Source organism: Lineus longissimus, chromosome 5 (assembly GCF_910592395.1).
Source record: "Lineus longissimus chromosome 5, tnLinLong1.2, whole genome shotgun sequence".
Classification (NCBI taxonomy): domain Eukaryota; kingdom Metazoa; phylum Nemertea; class Pilidiophora; order Heteronemertea; family Lineidae; genus Lineus; species Lineus longissimus.
In genome coordinates, this window is record NC_088312.1 from 18432497 (window position 1) to 18452273 (window position 19777).

The 19777-nt window shown below is 39.7% G+C and overlaps 1 protein-coding gene across 21 annotated transcripts in view; it reads left to right on the forward strand.

Annotated features, from left to right (window-relative positions):
* The window catches only part of LOC135487393 (androglobin-like), a 122504-nt gene that overhangs the window by 74549 nt on the left and 28178 nt on the right, over positions 1–19777 (forward strand). For 15 of the 21 annotated variants that reach the window (XM_064770997.1, XM_064770993.1, XM_064771005.1 and 12 more), the window contains 12 exons: positions 726–944; positions 7048–7187; positions 7599–7688; positions 10269–10349; positions 13077–13197; positions 13578–13731; positions 14008–14123; positions 14732–14909; positions 15315–15405; positions 15879–16020; positions 17505–17534; positions 18673–18819. In XM_064770997.1, coding sequence (XP_064627067.1) covers positions 726–944; positions 7048–7187; positions 7599–7688; positions 10269–10349; positions 13077–13197; positions 13578–13731; positions 14008–14123; positions 14732–14909; positions 15315–15405; positions 15879–16020; positions 17505–17534; positions 18673–18819 — 1509 coding nt within the window. Of the gene's footprint in view, positions 1–725; positions 945–7047; positions 7188–7598; positions 7689–8136; positions 8149–10268; positions 10350–13076; positions 13198–13577; positions 13732–14007; positions 14124–14731; positions 14910–15314; positions 15406–15878; positions 16021–17504; positions 17535–18672; positions 18820–19490; positions 19539–19777 lie in introns of all 21 variants that reach the window. The other 6 variants (XM_064771007.1, XM_064771012.1, XM_064771014.1 and 3 more) reach the window with 6 other exon arrangements.

Here is a 19777-nt window from a genome sequence, read left to right on the forward strand (position 1 = left end):
TTCGTCCCCGTACATTTCATCCCCGTACATTTCATCCCCAGACAGTTCGTCCCTGTACATTTCATCCCCGGACAGTTTGTCCCCGTACATTTCATCCCCGGACAGTTAGTCCCCAGATATTATGTCCCCGGACAGTCCATTCCTGGACATTTCGTCTCTGGGAAAAATACTCCCAGGAGTAAGCTTATATTCGATCGGAATAGAAATCGAGGTGTGATGACCTATTTCACCTTCTGTTTCCGGGGACCACAGATCAAGCAGAAAACATACCAGGTATCAAAGGTGCCGACCCTTTAACTGAGATCTATAGTTTGAGGAAGGCGATTTGCATCTTACAGAAAACGTGTCAAAAAACAAATGGCGGTAACAGCATGATCCTTATTATCCAGGAAAAAAAACGACCATTTTTGTTTTGTTTTGGAAGTTTTTGTTCTTTTCTCGGATTGTCTGATTTGTTCTGATGCAGCTGCAGACCTATCAGCTTTTCACGATGATGTGCGCATCTTTTGTCATCAGAGTTTATTACAGTACTAGCAGCTGTAGTGATGTTCTGGTAGACAATGTCATTGTCTGTTGGGACTTTTACTGTAGACCACCAAATTTTCTCAGGCATTTTTTTGCAGAAGTCCTCTGCGATCAGATTTTCTCCCAGAACTTGTTGAAGACAACGCCTAGAATGATTTTTTGCAATCAAATCTCATGATTCTGTTTCTTATATCTTACAGCTAATACGATGGGTGATCAGTCAAATCGACGCGCTTTGGAAATTATGTAAGGTGAAGGTCGCCAACCCTGACCCCGCCGACCCTACGATACAACCCGATGGGACACAATACACGTGGAAACCGTGGGAACATATCTACGCTATCACGAAGGTCGGCAAGGGTCCAACGGTACCTCAGTATAACCCGCATGGAAAATATGTGGTCAGGCTTTACTGGATGGTAAGTAATTTTCTTAAAGGACCAATGGCTTTATTAAGGGCATTATCAAGCTGTCAGCAGCCCAGTCACCTGTCACTCGACTGTAATATCTCCCAATGAATTTCACATAAAATTGAAAATATTGCGTAGGCGAAGGGTTAACAACATGTTTAAGCACGATACTTTAAACCTCGATGTGTATCTGAGGAAACAGAAATTTTTTCATCGTGTAATCTTCAGCTTATTCTCGTCAATTTCTAATTCCGTGATTTTGTCTGGGAAAAGATGAGCGGATATAGTTTCAAGGAAAAAGAAAGATTGAAAAATTGCATCAGGAATATTCCAGCATTGGGTCTTTGAGTTTTAAATACCGGACATCGCTGATTAAAATATTGCCGTCACAGCCTTGAAAATGTCTCTATTGTCACCGATGTTGTTTGACCAAGGATAGCATAACATGGCCGACAGATCACAAAGAAAGTGCCAGAAACGTGATAGCCCTCATCCGGCGGGATATCGCAACCATTTAATATCCCACAGATAGAAATGTCATCCCCCAGACCACAGATTGAGGGTGGAATTTGCCACTTTAGCCATTTTCAAGGCTAACAAGTGAATTCATGCAAAACAAATTATGATTTTGTTTCATGGTCATAGAGTATTTTGTCTACTTTCTTGGCCTCGAGGAATTTTATGGATTTTGAAATTTATTTCTGTGTCATTTCACCTCAGGGCTGTGGGGGATTCGTGATTTATCTGAAATTTAGTCCGTTTTAATGGTTTCGGATGGTCTCGTTTGTCGAAGTGTTGAATAGTTTTGGCTATCATCATATGTCGATTTGCCAATTGGTCAAAGCGTTGATGAAGTGGTCAAGGAATCTGTAAAACCTCGGGTTTTTTTCAAACCCGGCCCTTTATTTTTGCAGTCGACCACTGTTGTCTTAACTAATAAATGCTTTAGAAGTTGTTTGAATGTTTCGCGAAACCTAGTAATAAAAATCAATTATGTCATGTTTGGAGAAAATGATACTTCAACACAATATCTGTTGATAGGAAATTCATATGCACTATACATGTACATACATTGCTATTGTGTAGACAGATCGATGTTTACAAATACTGCATATACATGTACCAAGTTTCAGCGAGGTTTCATGCAGCATGATATCTGCAATACAGCATTGTGTATAACTGCATTTCTATTTTTCTGACCCACAAATTAAATACAAACGGCATACACCTTTAACCCTTTCAGGACAAGTCTCACAAAATTGCGAGCACCGCGATACCTCCGTTCTGGACGAGTCTCACAGATATGCGAGATCGACGATCTTTTCACTACATCGGTTTTCCAGTCATTTCTAATGCCGATCTGCATTTTTTAACTGCTCGGAGGGGATTCCCGACATCCTGTCGAATACCTTTTCTATTCATGCCAACTTTATAGCGATTCTTGCAAAGCCGGTATTTTGCTTTCAAAAACTTTTGATTTTGGACGAAAAAACTTGAAAAATATCCAGTCCAGAGTGGAGGTTTAGGAAAAAATATCCAGTCCTGAAAGGGTTAAAATTTGTGGGAAAAAGTCACCTGTGTTTGTCTCAAAATGAACTTTTATATTACTAGGTTACTACCCAGCTGTCCACATAGGGTTATTTCTCACTCATATCCTCTTTCCGCAGGTACAAAAACTATAAATTATACCGTTATGGATATTCTCGCCGCTGCGTGTCATAACCTTTGATTAATGACTATTACAAGTAGTAATTATTCGGACAGAATTTCAATTGGGGTGGGAATAAACAGGTGGAAGTTGATGGATCAGCTGTCAGCATCCTGTTGGAGTTCTAATCAAAGGTACTTGGAATTGTGAAGGACATTTTATGAACCTTTGAAAGGAACTCGTGAAAAATTTCATGCAAATGAAGCATTAATTTTGTAAAAATTTAATATCTACATGTATATTATAAAAAGTGTTTTTAAGAAAGAGAAAAAGAAATTATAAAATATCTGAATAATATCAAATAATGAAGTAATTAACTTGTTTATCATCACTCCCAAGAAAACTCACCTACAGTCCAGATCACAATTGACATCTCTTAAATCAGGTCAGTGTGGCGCATCACGGATGCTTTGCGCGTAACTGACGCAAAGTAGAAGGGATGTCAATTGTGACCCGGACTGTTATCATTGTGTTTGACGGTGATAAACAGGACATAAAGGACAATTGTTTTGAAAAAATATAATCTTTGTCATAGTTTGAAAAATTAAAATTTGGAGAAATCTGTGAGGAGTGTGATGTGAGTGAAGATATGTCAAGTCAAATCTGTGGGATTGGCTTGCCATTGCGCGAGATTCTAATTTTGTGGTTCAGTTATTACATCACTTCCACGCGATTAATCGCCAATCAACGCTGTCAACTTACGATGTCAGAATTTGCGCCAAACAACAGGAATACCCAGCAAGTGACTCGTACGTACGATCATTCAAAAGATTTGAGGGGTGCAAGACCAACATAACCCAAAGGCCAAACCAATGGAACCTTAATAAGGCTTATAAACGTCCAATAATGTGGGTCCCCAATTATCTTATTCCATCAGCTTCCTGAATAACTGACTTCAAAGACATCGATAAATTAATTAGTCAGACATTGTTGACATGCACATATTTTCTGGTCGGGGAAACCCAAACGAAATTGTGGCTACTTAATTAGTTATTTGACCGGTGAGGTCTTTTATCTCTTTCTAATGAGCATGAAGATTCATTTGGTGAGAATGTAATAGCAGTTTCCTGGATGCGGGTAGGTGTATTAATCTGGGTTGTGTGGAAATGAAATTATCAGTCAATTAAGATTCTTGATAGATCCACTTATAGGACCATTGAAGCATCACTGGTCCTGCAAGCTGTTCTTGGGTAGCTGGTATGATTTCATCTTCTAACGTGAAACTTTTCTGAGGAATACAATCTATTGAATAGGACACTCACTCATCTGACAATAAACCTTACAGTCCCAGTCTTAAATAACATCTATCCTGCTTCGCGTCAGTGACATGCAAAGTACACCCGCGTTGTGCACCAATGCGTATAGCTCTCTATGTAGTGCCAATGACGCGAATTACAGGACGTCCATTGTGATTTGGACTGTAAATCTTAAGTCTGCTTGATGCAAGAACCTCCCAAAGAACTGATCAACAATCATGTGATGAGATTGCGCCGGAAATTTCCTAATCCTCCACTTATGAGATTGTCCCCCACTCTGGCCAAAATCCTATTTTCTCTGCATCTGTCCGGTGTTTGATTTCCCTTTCATCTTTTATTTGGTGATGAGGGACCTCTCAATCCCCATCTTTATTCCACAATGGTCATTTGCCATTTGTCACATGGCGATTCATTCATCAATAGTGTACAACTATCGCTACTAAACAACTGATAAAAGACTGCAAAAGCAAAAGCTGCAAAAGCTGCAAAAGATGAAAAAAGCAGCAGGGATATTTTAAATGTTTGACTTTCTTCGCTACTTGGTCTCTGCTGTTTCACAGCCAGCCAGGTAGAGGACGGGGGAAATGGTATTTTTCGTGAAACAAGGATGGGCCAAAGATCACCGGATTCAGATTTAGATGCCCTTATTTTAGCAGTTTCGAGATGAGCAGTTAATTATGCCGTGATTCAGCTTACCCCCCCCCCCCCATGTATACCCCAAGGTATCCCATCTCTTTGCCCTTGGAGATGATTCGCTCTCAAAACCAACCCAAAGATTTGGCTATCCTGCCACAATTGCTTTTGAAAATATCATATTTACTTTTGATATTGGTTTTATTAATGAGAAATATCTCATTGGATGCACAATGGAATAACAGTAGAACCTCTCTATTAAGGACACCCTTGGGACTGACAAGTGCTGTCCTTAATATAGAAGTGTCCTGATTAGAGAGGTCAAATTGAATGGAAACAACCAATTTGGGACCAAAGCTAGTGTCCTTAATAGAGAGGTTGTCCTTAATAGAGAGGTGTCCACTAAGAGGTGTTCTACTGTAGTGTTATAATCCCTGTTAGTAAACAGTTCATGAATTAAGAAATCTGGATTGATCATTTTTAATGTCATGTCATGATTTCTGTAGCAAAATTTGGCTGTAAATATTAAAACAGAAATTACCCTTCTTATTTGGTTAATAGCACCTTGATTATCCATCAATTAATTGAAAAATTTATTAATACATGCGTTATCATTATCATGTCTCCAACATGTAACTTAGTATGGATTATCACGCTTTGCGCCAATTAATCAGAGACTCGCCAAATATGATGCGGTCTGCATGTTTACCTGATTCATGAATCGATCACACGTGCCGGAAGGGCAGCCATTAATATTTGTCCGTAGGAGACGGTGATTCGTCTTTCTGGATTGCATGGTCATGTTCTAAACCCTCTTGTGCGGATGCAGCATTTAATCTGTTCAAAGCAGACGTCTTTTATCATTTTCTGTCGACGAGGAGATTGTTTTTTTCTTCAAATTTTTGGCGTTAATGATGATGGCTGTGTGTCCAAGTTGCATGGTCGTGCCCTCAATCCCCATTCAAAGGATAAACTGTTTATTCTAAGGTAATAAGGGCTAGTTATAGTTGGTGCATGGTCATTTTCAAGCATTTTCTGTTTGTTCTGAGAGCTGGATTTTTTTCATTGTCATTATTTCATTATCATTAAAAATCATTTACATTCGTCTCAGTGTCCTAGAGCAAGACACTTAACCATGTTAACCAACCTTAATACTGCGTTCTTCGTCCTTCGATGGTCAAATTTGTCACAGCTGGGTCGTTTTGTCTATAGCCTCGTTCCACACATTACTTTGTCCTTCAAGGGAGGCTTAGAACTTAGATACCTTGGTGCCGATGGCAGGGCAAGTCTGACCCCATCCAAGTGTTTATTATGGACTCTGAACTCGGGCCAAAGCCGAAGTTTAAGACACTAGGCCAACAACACCAATTAGTGCGTAAACTGTGCATAGCGGCTCGCAAAAACAATCGTCTTTCTTGTTGGAGGAGAAATACTGCAGAATAATTCCTCCAGGTTCAGAGCCAACACCGATCAAGAAAAGTCATCAACCAACACTGATCAAGAAGAGTCATCAACCAACACTGATCAAGAAGAGTCGTCAACCAACACTGATCAAGAAGATTCATCAACCAACACTGATCAAGAAGAGTCATCACCCAACACTGATCAAGAAGAGTCGTCACCCAACACTGATCAAGAAGAGTCGTCAACCAACACTGATCAAGAAGAGTCGTCAACCAATGCTGATCAAGAGGAGTCATCAACCAACGCTGATCAAGAAGAGTCATCAACCAACACTGATCAAGAAGAGTCGTCAACCAACACTGATCAAGAAGATTCATCAACCAACACTGATCAAGAAGAGTCATCACCCAACACTGATCAAGAAGAGTCATCAACCAACACTGATCAAGAAGATTCATCAACCAACACTGATCAAGAAGAGTCATCAACCAACACTGATCAAGAGGAGTCATCAACCAGCACTGATCAAGAAGAGTAATCATACATCATTTTCCAATATTCAAAGATTTTAGTATAATTTTGGTGGCATGGGGATTCGATCGATTTTGCAAGGTCACAGGGAGCCGACCCAAAGAGCTGGAGAAAAGTGGACACAATTTTGACTATAATGAGACCTAATTTCAACCTCTGATATCTCATCTCGTGATTTTATCCGTCTGATCTTTCTTTTTCTCACCCAGTTAACCAGGTTCGGTGAAATTTAAGCTCGTTGATTTTTCCGAGGCAGAAGATACATTTCAAATTAAGAATGATACAATTAAGGCTTATTTGGTCTGATATTGTCTTTGAGCTGATGTCCTGTGAAATTGAGAAGCATGTCTCAGTTGATGGATGTGATACCCCTGATTTTGTATGTTGTCTTTTGGTTCTAAGAGAATATGGTGTTTTCTAAATAGGACAAATATATTTCAGTTTTCATGGACATGTTGGACTTGATTTTTCTACAGCTCATCTTTTCTCAAGATGGGGAGACATTGGCCCAAAGTTCATTCATTCGAAAAAAACGTTATACATATTTGAAAAAATGATTTGATATTTTTTGTCTCTTCAGGGTTGCTGGCGTAAGATTATCGTCGATGACATGATTCCATTTGACGATAATGACCAGATGTTATTACCTGCCACAAGTCTGCAACATGAACTCTGGCCCATGTTACTTACCAAGGCGCTCATCAAGATTGCATCACTCGAGTAAGTCCTTTTTGACCCAAATCATTTTCAATGATGATGTTTGACCCTTCACAGCAAAAGCAAGCAAAGCTTGGCAGGTTGATAGGTGGACTGGTTGTTCACTTCACTGTTGTCTGGCTTTTGTGAAATCTGAGTACATCAATTTCTGACATTATCTCCTGGTGTCATTTAGGCTTTAATTATATGCATCTCTGAACAATAGAAAACTATTGTTATTTTTTCAATTACATATTTCCATTGTTATCTACTGCTGGAATTAAACAAGAGCAAATCTATGCCTTAAAAAATCAATAAAAATCAGAAATAAATCGACAGGAAATCAAAGCTGAATGCGCTCAATATGAACGGATCAGGTTGCAATCTGGCCCCCTTCCAACTGTGATAATAAATGTTCTTTCTTTTATTTGACAGTTATAACGGTGGAAGTAGTTCGTGTGAATTTGGAGACTTCAGTGTGATACACTGTCTCACTGGTTGGCTGCCCGAGATTATACCATTACAGTGAGTATAACCTTTCCTTTCTTTTCATCCCTCCCCTCTCCATCTTGGACCATAATTTTGCAAATGGCTGCATTCTTGAAAAGAACAAGGCAGCAAGTGCAAAGGTTGATTACAAGTTCTTTTAAATATTTGGATCGTCACCTGTCCTATATCAGTTCTCCCAGTGCAAAAGGCTTTTGACAAAATTTGATACATAACAGAATAGCCTCTTCTGTGTATAGAGTGAGATCGCTATAAGTGCAAAGTCCAATCCCTTCCCAAGGTCGCTAATTAGCCTCATGTCATGGAATGAAATTTAGGAGAGGTGTCTGTGTAAATGCATCCATCTCTCAGGTGATCCTATGATCCTTATAATGCTTCGCTGTACCTGCTTTAGTATAAGAATGCCTAGTTTTAGTGGAAGTTGAAGATATCTATTACAATTTCTAAGTCATTTTCACGTTCTTAGGTCCGCTCAAAGGTAATCATCTATGTGTAATCCAGAAACCCTGTCCCTTTCCGAGGGGTTCAAATTAGTTTGAATTAGAAATAGATTGTTCCTTAGATCATAGTTCCCTGTAGCAAAGGTCTGGGAATTTAAAAAATGTAGGCGTGTGCATCTGTAGATTCATAATATTTGACTTTTTGAATACCATGTAGAATGTGGAGTTTGTAGAAACTAAATTTCTTAATGTCATCTCAAAGTTGTTATAGTGGTCAGAAGTAAGATTCCCTGCGCACCACTGATACACTCTAGCAACTTGTGTGTTTCCTTTGGCTCATATTTTACAGAAAAGGGGTTCAACATCGAGTCCTGGTTGTTCAAAACAAGTTGAATAGTCGCTATTAAAAACTTGATGTTAAGCTGTGTTGTGAGTCTTATGAGCTTATCTGGGCCAGTTTGTTTAAAACAAGTTGAATAGTCGCTATCAAAAACTTGATGTTAAGCTCTGTTGTGAGTCTTATGAGCTTATCTGGGCCAGTTTGTTTGAAACAAGTTGAATAGTCGCTATTAAAAACTTGATGTTAAGCTCTGTTGTGAGTCTTATGAGCTTATCTGGGCCAGTTTGTTTAAAACAAGTTGAATAGTCGCTATTAAAAACTTGATGTCAAGCTGTGTTGCCAGTCTTCTGAGCTTATCTGGGCCAGTTTGTTTAAAACAAGTTGAATAGTCGCTATTAAAAACTTGATGTCAAGCTGTGTTGTGAGTCTTATGAGCTTATCTGGGCCAGTTTGTTTAAAACAAGTTTTGTTGCTAATGCTGGTGCCCAGAGCTGTTCTCACTGAAAAAGGGGTTAACATATTACTTCGTAATATTACATATTACATATTACCCCCAGAAACCCAATGTCAGTCTATAATTATAAGGCCAAACATAAACAAGATGAGATTCTAAATTAGTCCTATTTTTAGCTTCCTACACCCCCCCCCCCCACCCTCAAATAACAGATGAGAAATTTTACCATTTGATCTCGAAGAAATTTTTGTTGCAATGATGTAGATGGCATTTGTTTGATTTCTTAATTATCTTTTATGACAAGAAAGTTCAAAAGTTGTTTAAAGTAAAACAAGATGTTTGAAATTGCTGACTCAGCAAGATATTCTAATTTATGATTATGGACGATATTGCAAAATTGAAAGCTGGTGAAATGGAAGACGTCAATTCTTTAAGCCAACATGGTTGTAGATTATACATGTAAGCTTCGCCTGAAGGAGTGCCAGGGAGGAGATGGAAATAATCATTCCGGAGCCCATAAACTCTGGCAAAATATATTTGCTGGCGTGATCCACTACTCCTCTGGTCCAACCTATATTCATCTATGAAAGAATTACATCACACCCACCAAGCTCCCATTAGAAACCAAACAGGAGTGAATTGATAGCTCCCGTACATATTTTTCCCGACGAGCCCTCCTGACGCTGTCCTCTGCTAATGAATGGGAGGAGCTGGCGTCTCGGGTGACACAGGTATCGCCACGGCGTGCCCGAGGGTGGGTCAGGAGGTGGGGAGCACTCATAGTTATGCGCATGGCTGGGTAAATCATATCCTGGTTTAATGACCATGGGCAGTGGAGAAGTCTGCGGGATTCTGCTGGCCTCCTAATAGGCAGGAAGAAGACAATGCAGAGATATTTGAATAGTCAGTGTTCTCAGACAAGTGCAGTGGTGGATTTAGGGGTGCTTAAGGCTCATACCCTCCTTTTTGTCATAGTCCGGAGTGCAATGATTTTTCAGGGCCCTTCTCCCCTGGCAGCAAAAATATTCCTTATATTAGCCCTCATGCCCAGAAAATACATATTTATGTACAAGACAAATGCAAAACCTCCAGGTCTGGTGTGAACACAGTAAAGGTTGGCATTGAACTTGGCTGTCCTAATGCATTTTCTATTTATCAGCCTCGTCACGGATTTTGACTTTTCCCTCAAGAGTAGAAAAAGTTGTGTTTGACCATCTTATTGCCCTGACATCTAATCTAATTAAATCTACTCCAATCTAATATATATTAAATCTTCAACTAAGTATTATCAAGAAATAATTTGTTAAGTTTAAAGCAAAATTTTCATCTCTCCTTATTTCCTATATTCTTTCTTCCCATCTCAGAACACTTTATTTTGCGGACAAGGAAAGGCAAGCCACTGAGAAGAAAAATGCCAATTCAGATGCATCTGAAAAACAGCTTAGGTACTTCATGGGAAATAATACTCTAGTTACACCGATCTAAGACCGGTTGATTATTTCCTACGAGCTCTCAACAAAGACCGAGCCAGAACTATACCTTATGGCCATTGGACAAATCGAGCCATTGGATAAATTGGTGTGTCCAAATTTAAAATGTTTAATGGTGTCGAGCGGCCATTTGCAATATATCTAGCTTCGACATGAACATTCAAAACCTGGTCTTAGATTTGTGAAAGCAGAGTATATAAATTTGCATGTTGTCGAGATTAACCCTTTAGGACTGAGAAACTAAAAAGTTTCAATTTTGAAACAAATTTTTCGTTTACATATATTAGAATTTATAAATTCTATGATAACAAGGCGAAAGATAGTTGGCATCATGACACAGGAATAAGAAAACTCAAATACTTTCCATTCCTACTTGACAAATGAAATCGATCTTCGTCCTGAAAGGGTTAATCAGCTGTTGTAATTGCCAGTTCATTACAATATATTTCAAATTCAAATTCATATTTGAAATTTTATTTTATTTTCCGTTCTTTTCTTTTCTTGGTTTTTCCTCATTTCTGTATTCATTTCTTCATTGAGCCATTTGCTTGCATACACAGTGGAACCTCCCTTAGCGGACACCTCTCTACTAAGGACAACCTCTCCATTAAGGACACTAGTTTTTGTCCCAAATTGGTTGTTTCCATTCAATTTGACCTCTCTAATCAGGACACCTCTCTATTAAGGACAGCACTTGTCAGTCCCTAGGGTGTCCGTAATAGAGGGATCAACTGTATACTCTAGTTGTACTTTTACCCAATAGCTTAATTTTGAAATTAAATTGAAACTTTGTGTTGAAATGTTCCTCCGTCCCTACCTTGCCAAGCTTGAGCATGAAGAAGATGTTTGCATGTACAGTAGTACCTCACTATTAAGGACACCCATGGGACTGACAAATGCTGTCCTTAATTGAGAGGTTTCCTGATTACAGAGGTCAAATTGAATGGAAGTGACCATTTGGGACCAATTGCAGTGTCCTTAATAGAGTGGGTGTCCTTAGTAGAGAGGTGTCAGCAAAGAGAGGTTCTACTGTAAATCTTATGATGCAAGTCCCCCACCTTGCCATCCCCCAAGTGTGACTAAAGTTAATTGGTCTCCACAAAATATGGATAAAACCGCAACCTCTCATAAAATTGCAACTATCGACTTAATCACGTGCGTCAACCCTCTCCAGATCGATTTATCTCCTCCCATCATGCAACACTAAGGTTACCTTGATGATGTTTTTAGTCAACGTCAACGAATCGGTATTGACACAATTTTTTTCCCTGTCTTTGTAGAAGACGCCTCATTATTAACCATTCTATAGTCCATGTCAGCCGAAGCTGACCAATGTCATCTTAACATTTTGTATGTAATTTCCATCAAATGTACAACCTATTTTATAATCTTTGTTGAAATTGACTTCAATAGCGTATGATATCTGTTGTGATATTATGCAGTTAGTTTCTAATTGGAAGAATTATGTCACAGTATAATATCAGCAATTTTGTTGAGAAAAAATGACATTTATAAGGAACAATAATATGTGGTCCTTTTGAAGCAATACTGTAAAAGTTATTTTGAACAGCTGATTATCCTTATGTGTTGATAATGATAATTCCACGGGAAAACTTGATTTCTGCGAGATGTAAAAAATATGAGAAGCATTTTAGTGGAAGGGGGTCTATCTCTCGCTGTTGAGCACAATTAGATGACCAGTAGTGCCACCTGACATTTGAGGATGGAACTGATGTTTATAAGAAATCTCAAATAGTCTGAATGTGGTTCTTGGCACAGGACATTGACATTGTCTTTATCTGCAGCTGGTAAATTAGCCTAATTGTGTGTGGAGTTTCAAAGTGTAGATAAATGCTGATTCCCATTTCCTTGAAAGTACAAATGTAGCGATAGGGTAGAAGTCCTCTGTGTGTCTTTGTGCAGTTTTTGGTGTCGAATAAAGTTTATGTAAAACCCTGTCCAGTCTAAGTGTCAATCTGTGTTGTATGTGTCTCATCAGCTTTCTATATACTGTGAATAGCAAAAAATTTCAATAAAATTTTTTTTCGTGATTTATCTTTTTGCGAATCGAGGTTAATTGCGAAATCACAAAAAATTAAACATCCGTGAAAATAATGGATAATGACCGAACTGGAACTGTCCTTCATCAACTCTGAAGAAAGAAAGGTCTCAATACAGAGTGAGAAAAAGAGCATAAATATTGAATTGAAATTGAATTGAAATTTACATTTATATACCGCAAAATACAAATTTTGCTCTAATGCGGTGTTTCAAAATATCGTCTAAACAGATGGGTTTTTAGCCCGCACCTGAAAATAGCAACAATCTTAGCCTTTTTAATCTCAATGCTGAACTCATTCCCAAGTCTGGCCGCCTGTACAAGGAATATTGCATTGTTGAACAGTGTCATATTTTTGTGCCTTGCATTGATGATAAGGGAGGGATAAACCACACAGGGTGTTGCAGAGGTGAATCCTGGAGACTGGGTAGGGGAGAGCTCACTTGAGAATGAGACAGGAGAATGAGGGGATGCCCTGGTTAGGTGTTCAGTTACCAAAATTCATGGTAAGTTTCCGAAATGGGGAGGTACTCGCACCTCTGGATCCACGCTTGTGAAATCGTTGCCCTCTCCCCTGAAGCATCTTGGACAGAATTCTCAATTACCCGATTCTTGTATTCTAGGTATGGTCACATGGAAGAGGTGTGGAATTGGCTGAAGGGAGCGCTACCTGAATGGAAGTTGCCTGAACCTGAGCCAGAGAAACCAGTAGAAGGGGACCCCGAGAAGGAAGGGACAGCCCTGGTAAGTTTCTTCCCCTTTTTCTTCAGCATTCTTTCAGCACTTGGACGTTTTGTACTCCAGGAAGTATTCCTCCTCCAAGGCGGGATGAGCATTTTTACGTGCCTCTACAGTTAGGTGCCAATTGGGTTTATTGGCTTGGGGACTCTGTCTGTGACCAGACATAGAGTCCACGCAAGCTACTCATGTTTCTCACTTGGTTGGAGCTTTTCCTGGTAGGTTCGAAAAAAGATATTGGCCACTTTGTATCAACCGTAAAGTAAACATGCCGTGTCCAATTTGTATGAAATTCATCAGATAGACTTTGTATGGCAATTAACCTGGGACCCCTAACTTCAAAATGATGGATATGGAGCAACTTTCAAATCCTCTTTTCCTTGTAGGACGTAAAAGATGAGAAGAGTGATAAGGACCCGAAGGAGACGGCCAGAGGAGAGAAGCCTGCCAAGGATGGTGGGGGGAAGAAGGAGGATGGCAAGGGGAAGGACAAAGACAAGGGAAAAGATAAGGGCAAGGACAAGGATAAGGATAAAAATAGTAAGTATGATAAAATTGTCCATCTCTTACTTCTTCTTCTTCTGTGTTCAACCTGCCTGAACTTTAACTTGAGTGTTGTGGCGGAGAGCTGTTGATACACCATAGGTCTGAAGCCATAACAAACCAAAGTGATATTATTGGATGTTGTTGTGAGCGTATGTGGTCGGATGCCAATATGGCCGGTGTGCTCCGTCTTCGGGACTTTCCGTCTCCTAGTCTGTTGACATTTCCGGCTGTACCTTTTCAATAAAATGTTATCTGGACTCGTCATTTCAGAAGAGAAGACGTCCATGGATGATGGTGTCCTTCCTGAGAATCCCGAGATTGTCGTGTTTGCGAGTTATACCAGCCTTCCGAAGTATCCAGTCAGGGTCTCAGTGCTAGCTGAAATGGTAAGAACATGATTAGCTTCATTGGCTCACGACTTGGCAGTGTTTGTTGTCAAAGGTCCTTAGTTAAGAACCTGGGGCCTGATTCAGAAAGCACTCTTAGATTTCCGATCTTAGATCACTCTAAGAGCACTCATAGGGTGAACTTATTGGAAAGGTTAGGGAACCCGATGTATTTGCGTAATTTTAAGGGTATTTTGTGAATACCACTTAACTCCTAAGTGTTATCTAAGAGTATGTAAGTCCCTAAGAGTGCTTTGTGAATCAGGCCCTTGGTCCATTTCTTTGGATATGTCGCCTTGGCTTCTAGAATTGACTTTATTTTGTCACCTGTTTTTCGAACCTGCTCTGGATACCAGAACCTGATTGTGTGTGGATTAAAGTAAGTGGTGGATAATAGAACTGTGCTGTTACCCTTTTGTCAATGCAAAATTTACTTGACAATGTTTTTCTGTATTTGACTTTGGGTGATAAAGAGAATTGGCTATTCAGCCCAGGAGAAAATGTCCTAAAGTGTAAGCTAGGCTTAGACTTGGGAGGGACTAGCAGTCTCCCAGTGTCTGAGGTCTGTTTCAAATACCAGCAAGAACTACGAGATTGTATTCTTTCAGGCTGACGCCAGTGAGCGACTCCGCCAGACTGGGTTGTCCCACATGTACCCTCATCCAGTCCTGATCACTCAAACCCGGGCTTGTCCTCTGGAGCCCCCACCGCCACCCGAGGTCGTCCCGTCGTGGAAACTCATCCGGCCCAAGAAGAAGAAGGTCATGCCTACAGATGAGCCAAAAGGTAAGAATTGTTCCGCCTCTCCTCATAAACTCGACCCGTCCTGATCACACAGGCAATGGCGTGTCCCTTGGAGCCCCACTGCCACCTGAGGTCAGCCCGCCATGTAGACTCATCAGGCTCAAGAAAAAGAAAGTCATGGCCTACAGATGGGCCCAAAAGTAAGATATGATCACCCTCCCCACATAAACCTATTCTGTACTGATCACCCAGGCAAGGGAATGTCCCCTCAGATATCCCGCGACGAGTGCCACAAATATAATCCCAGGTCGCACCAACGAAAATCGTCTGTTTACGAGTTGCTTCCGGAGGAACTGTCAAACTCTCAGAACCAACTCATTTTCTGATTTCAATAAAAACGAGGTTATTTGATTACAGGTAATTACAGCTGTTTTATATATTTTACAGAACCAGAAGTTGAGAAGCCCATCCAGTGTGTCGAGGTGACATCGCCGTTCGTCAACTATAAAGTCAGCCCCGTGCCTATTCCCACAGATGTGTAAGTTATTGTTGGATCGCTACTACTGCTAGTACTGGCAGTTTTATAACCGGTTCAACCAGTTTTACAACTGGTGAAGCCAGTTTTACTGCTGGTGCTGCCGTTCTTTCTATTGGTGCTGCTGGTTTAACAACCTCCCTTAGCAGACACCTTTCTATCAAGGACACTAGTTTTGGTCCCAAATTGGTTGCTTCAATTTACTTCGACCTCTCTAATCAAAACACCTCTCTGTTACGGACAGTATTTATCAGTCCAGAAGGTGTCTGTAATAGAGATGTTCTACTGTACTTAAGTCTGAAAGTCGTCTTTTTCTAATGCCTCTGTGGTTAGATATCTCCTTGCCAAAGGTTGTCTGTGTGCTAAATCTCTGGAAAGCCTACTCACGAGGTTAATCGTGAAATTGAAGGAGATGAAATAACAAAAACAAGAAAGTTAAGAAGATGGAATATAACATAAAGCGTTCCTTCTTACAGACACCGTCCCAAGTCTTCCCTGGAGCGAGGGGGCTCGCGACCTGGCACAGCCAATCAAGAACCTATTGAAGAGACAGACGAGAATGCTCCCGAGCCGGAGCTTGAACCGCTCAAGCCAGAGTCGCCCCCTGTTGAGGAAAAGGTGGATGATATACCTAGAATAGAATTTACTGTATGTTAATATTTTGTGACTTCTTGTGCCGTGTGCAGTTTTGGAAATTCTAACGAAATGTTTTTCAAATGTGTGGTTTGACTAATTTTGGAAAAAAAATCTGTGTTTTAAGTTTATCCTTCTTATTCCCTCCCCATTACTCTCTCATGTCTATATTATTCTTTAACCGAAAAAGTCCTCTTTGATCAAATTATGTTACATCAAGTCAACCTGTCGCACGCAAAGAAAGTGATCCCTCTGATGACAGCATATTTAGCAGATTCTCGAATTCTTTCCGAAACGTCAGGGGGGCACTCAACTAATCTTGGTATGGACACCTGTGTCCCAGTTTTGGCCAGAATTCAGTCACAGTTTTCATGATCACACATTTTTTGTGGTGGAATTTTGTTTTTGATGCACAACACACAAGAAGCCACTTGGGAAGAAATGAGTAATTCAAGATAAAATTCTGAAATAATTTTATTATCAAAGTGTGAGTTTGAAAAAATAAGTATTTTGAATAGATTCCATGTTTTCACATGATCGTAACTAGTCACAAATTGGACGAAATGTTAATTTACTCATTTCTTCTATCGTTAAATAATCATAGTCCACCCATTAACCTATTTTGTTCCAGGATTGTGTGATAGAGAATCGACACAATCCCTTATGACAGATGTGCACAAATCAAATCAATTTTAAATATTTTCCTGAAGTTACTACACCAACAGCCCTGTTTTCTATCTTTAACATTTTAACCCAATAGACTGTGTTCCTCCATTAGAGTTCGGCACTTGACGAGGTCAAAAAACATTATTGGAATTCGATGGTGCATGACGTCATGGCACCATTGCGTCATGATGCAGAAAATCAAAGGATTTTTAAGTCTGATGTCATGTCTAATTTGCATGACGTCATGTGTGTGAATTTGACCCAATCAAGTGCCCCACCCTTTTGGGGGAATATTGGTTATTCAAATGATGTATTTATTCTATTGAATCTAAACAAAACGTTAGTGTGTAGCTAGGTTATCGGGTATTGGTTCAGAAATTGTTGAGGATATATCCCGATTTTCTTGTGAAATTCTTCGTGTTTTGGTCAAATCTAGTCAACTTTCTACCAACACTTTGAAAAGCAGGATCCCTTTCTGCAAAAAGAGGGATATTGATGTATTTATTCTGTTAAATCTAAACAAAATTAGTGTTGGTCCAGAAATTGTGATTTGTTTGTGAAATTCTTTGAGTTTTGATCAAATCTAGTCCAGCATGGCCTTTGGATTTTTCAACAAATGCTTTGAAAAACAGGACACATTTCTACAAAAAGAGGGATATATTCTCAAACGCACTGCTTGAAGATTTTGAGTTTTGATCAATATAAGATTAGGGTACCCCACTCTCAGAGTCTTTTATCACAAAGTTATTAGTAATTCACACGTTCTAACAATTGCATACATTTGTTTTTTCGACACCTCACAGAAACGGAGAAAGTCCAGGCATCAGTTTAGCGTAGGTCAAATGATTAACTTATTAAGATTAGTATGAACACTTTAGGCACAGGTGTTAGATTTAGGTTTTGACCCTCAGAGGATGAGATGGAAGGTTTGTGTTACGACGGTGTTGCAAATCAGGCGAACCTTCAAGAAAACTTTCCCATTCCACTAACTTTTCATTTCATCCTTAGAGGGTTAAATTACAGTATTATTTCCTGTATTCAGTGATATGCACTCCTCTAGATCTTTTTCTGGTAGCACAATTTTACTTTTGTTTTTGGAGTTGGGTCGTGGTGGTGTCGTGGTGGGTCATGGAGTTGGGTCATGGAGTTGGGTCATGGAGTTTGATATTTTGTGGAGTTTGGTGATGGTGGTTTGAGATATTCAGTTGCACCTTTTGACACGTTTGAGCAGGAATAGAAAATGTTAATAATTTTGATTTTGGCAGACTACAAAATTACTTCTGAACTTCCGGTCCAAAAAACAATTTTCTCGATTTTTGTTTTTGCAAATCGCGGTTTTAAGCTCGAAAATAAGATGCCCATGAAAATTTTTGGTTTAACTAACATTGCCTCAAAAGATTTTTTCCAAGTGCTACCAGACATTTCTATACACATACCCTTGCTTTATCCAAAGTTGACCACTTCACCACGAGACGCTCTGCGACGTTATTCAATTGGCTATACGACTTTCCACACTGTCTTTTGCCACAATGATGTAACATGTGCATTGCGTCATGTATCATAGTACATTGCGTCATGACGACATCGGACGAAAGTTTTGTCTAGTGCAGTGGGGAATGTGTGATCGTGTGTCAGACCAAAATATCGGTCTACCGTTGTGGAGTGGTTAAAGTAAACCTGGAATTGACAAGACAACTAATTCCTAAACTAGAAAATGAAACTTCAGTTTATATTATTTATGCACCTTTTGTAAGTACAGTGGAACCTCTCTAATAAGGACACCCGTGGGACTGACAAGTGCTGTCCCTAATAGAGAGGTGGCCTGATTAGAGAGGTCAAATTGAAGGGAAACAACCAATTTGGGACCAAATTAGTGTCCTTAATAGAGAGGTTTCTGCTAAGGGAGGTTCCACTGTATGTAGTTAATCATCCTTGCATTAGTACTTAGTTCCCTGCTTTGTATATATGCAGCCCGCTGAGAATTCTGAAAACCCTACCCCCAGCCCTAAGCCTACCACCCCAGTCAGGGATAAAACTGGCAAAGAAAGGAAAAAGTCAGCGGGGTCTGCCCTCGCACGGAAGGAGTCAAGTCTCAAGGACCAACCCCTTGACTCTACTGTAAGTTCTGTTTCTCGGCCATTTTGTAACATGTGTCCGTAATTCATGTTGTAAACTCGAGACTTTTATTCCAACAGTCTATTTTGATGTTTTCACTTGCACGTTATGACAAACTTAATCTTGTCATTCGAAAGTTTGTCTAACATGTGTGACTGACATCGTAAAAAAAACCTAGATTCCTAATTTGGTGAAAAACCTAGATTCCTAATTTGGTGATAGTCATGATTTTGAAAAATTAGAGTGATTAGAATGTGGGGTTGGATAATCACATCTCCTGCAGAACAGCTGCAATCGGGAACAACTATCTGATGAAACGACTATGAAGTGAGTCAATGTACAGTTGATGAAATGATGTGCCGGTTACAACAGGTCGAACATTGTCTGATCAACTGACGCAGTCATCTGGCGATTGGCCTCTACTGGACTTGAAAAATTAGAGGATATGGAGTGATTAGATTGTGGGGTTGGATAATCACATCTCCTGCAGCTGTTGCTGCAATCGGGAACAACTATCTGATGAAACGACTGTGAAATGAGTCAATGTACAGTTGATGAAATGATGTGCCCAGTCCAGCATCATCTGATCAACTGATGCAGTCATCCATGGCGAATGGTCCCGACTGGGCTATTGATGATTTCAAAAATTGAAATGTCCCATCGTGATTTTTCAGAGACAGAGGAGCCAACATTGGCAACTTGTAAAGCAAAATTTAACACATGTATGTAAAGCATGGTTTCAATGATGAAAACTGACCATTCATGGAAAGGTTTCAGGTTGAGTAATTGGCAAGCGAATGCTTTCAGAACTGGGTAATGTCTGAGCAAAAGTTGCCAGTAGATTATCGAAATAACGGTTTTTAAATCGATTGCTGGTAACTTGGGGCCTAACTATTAGGGTCAAGGCATTCACTGACAGGTTTTTGTACTGAAATCGAGACAAAGAGAGGATTGAGATCGT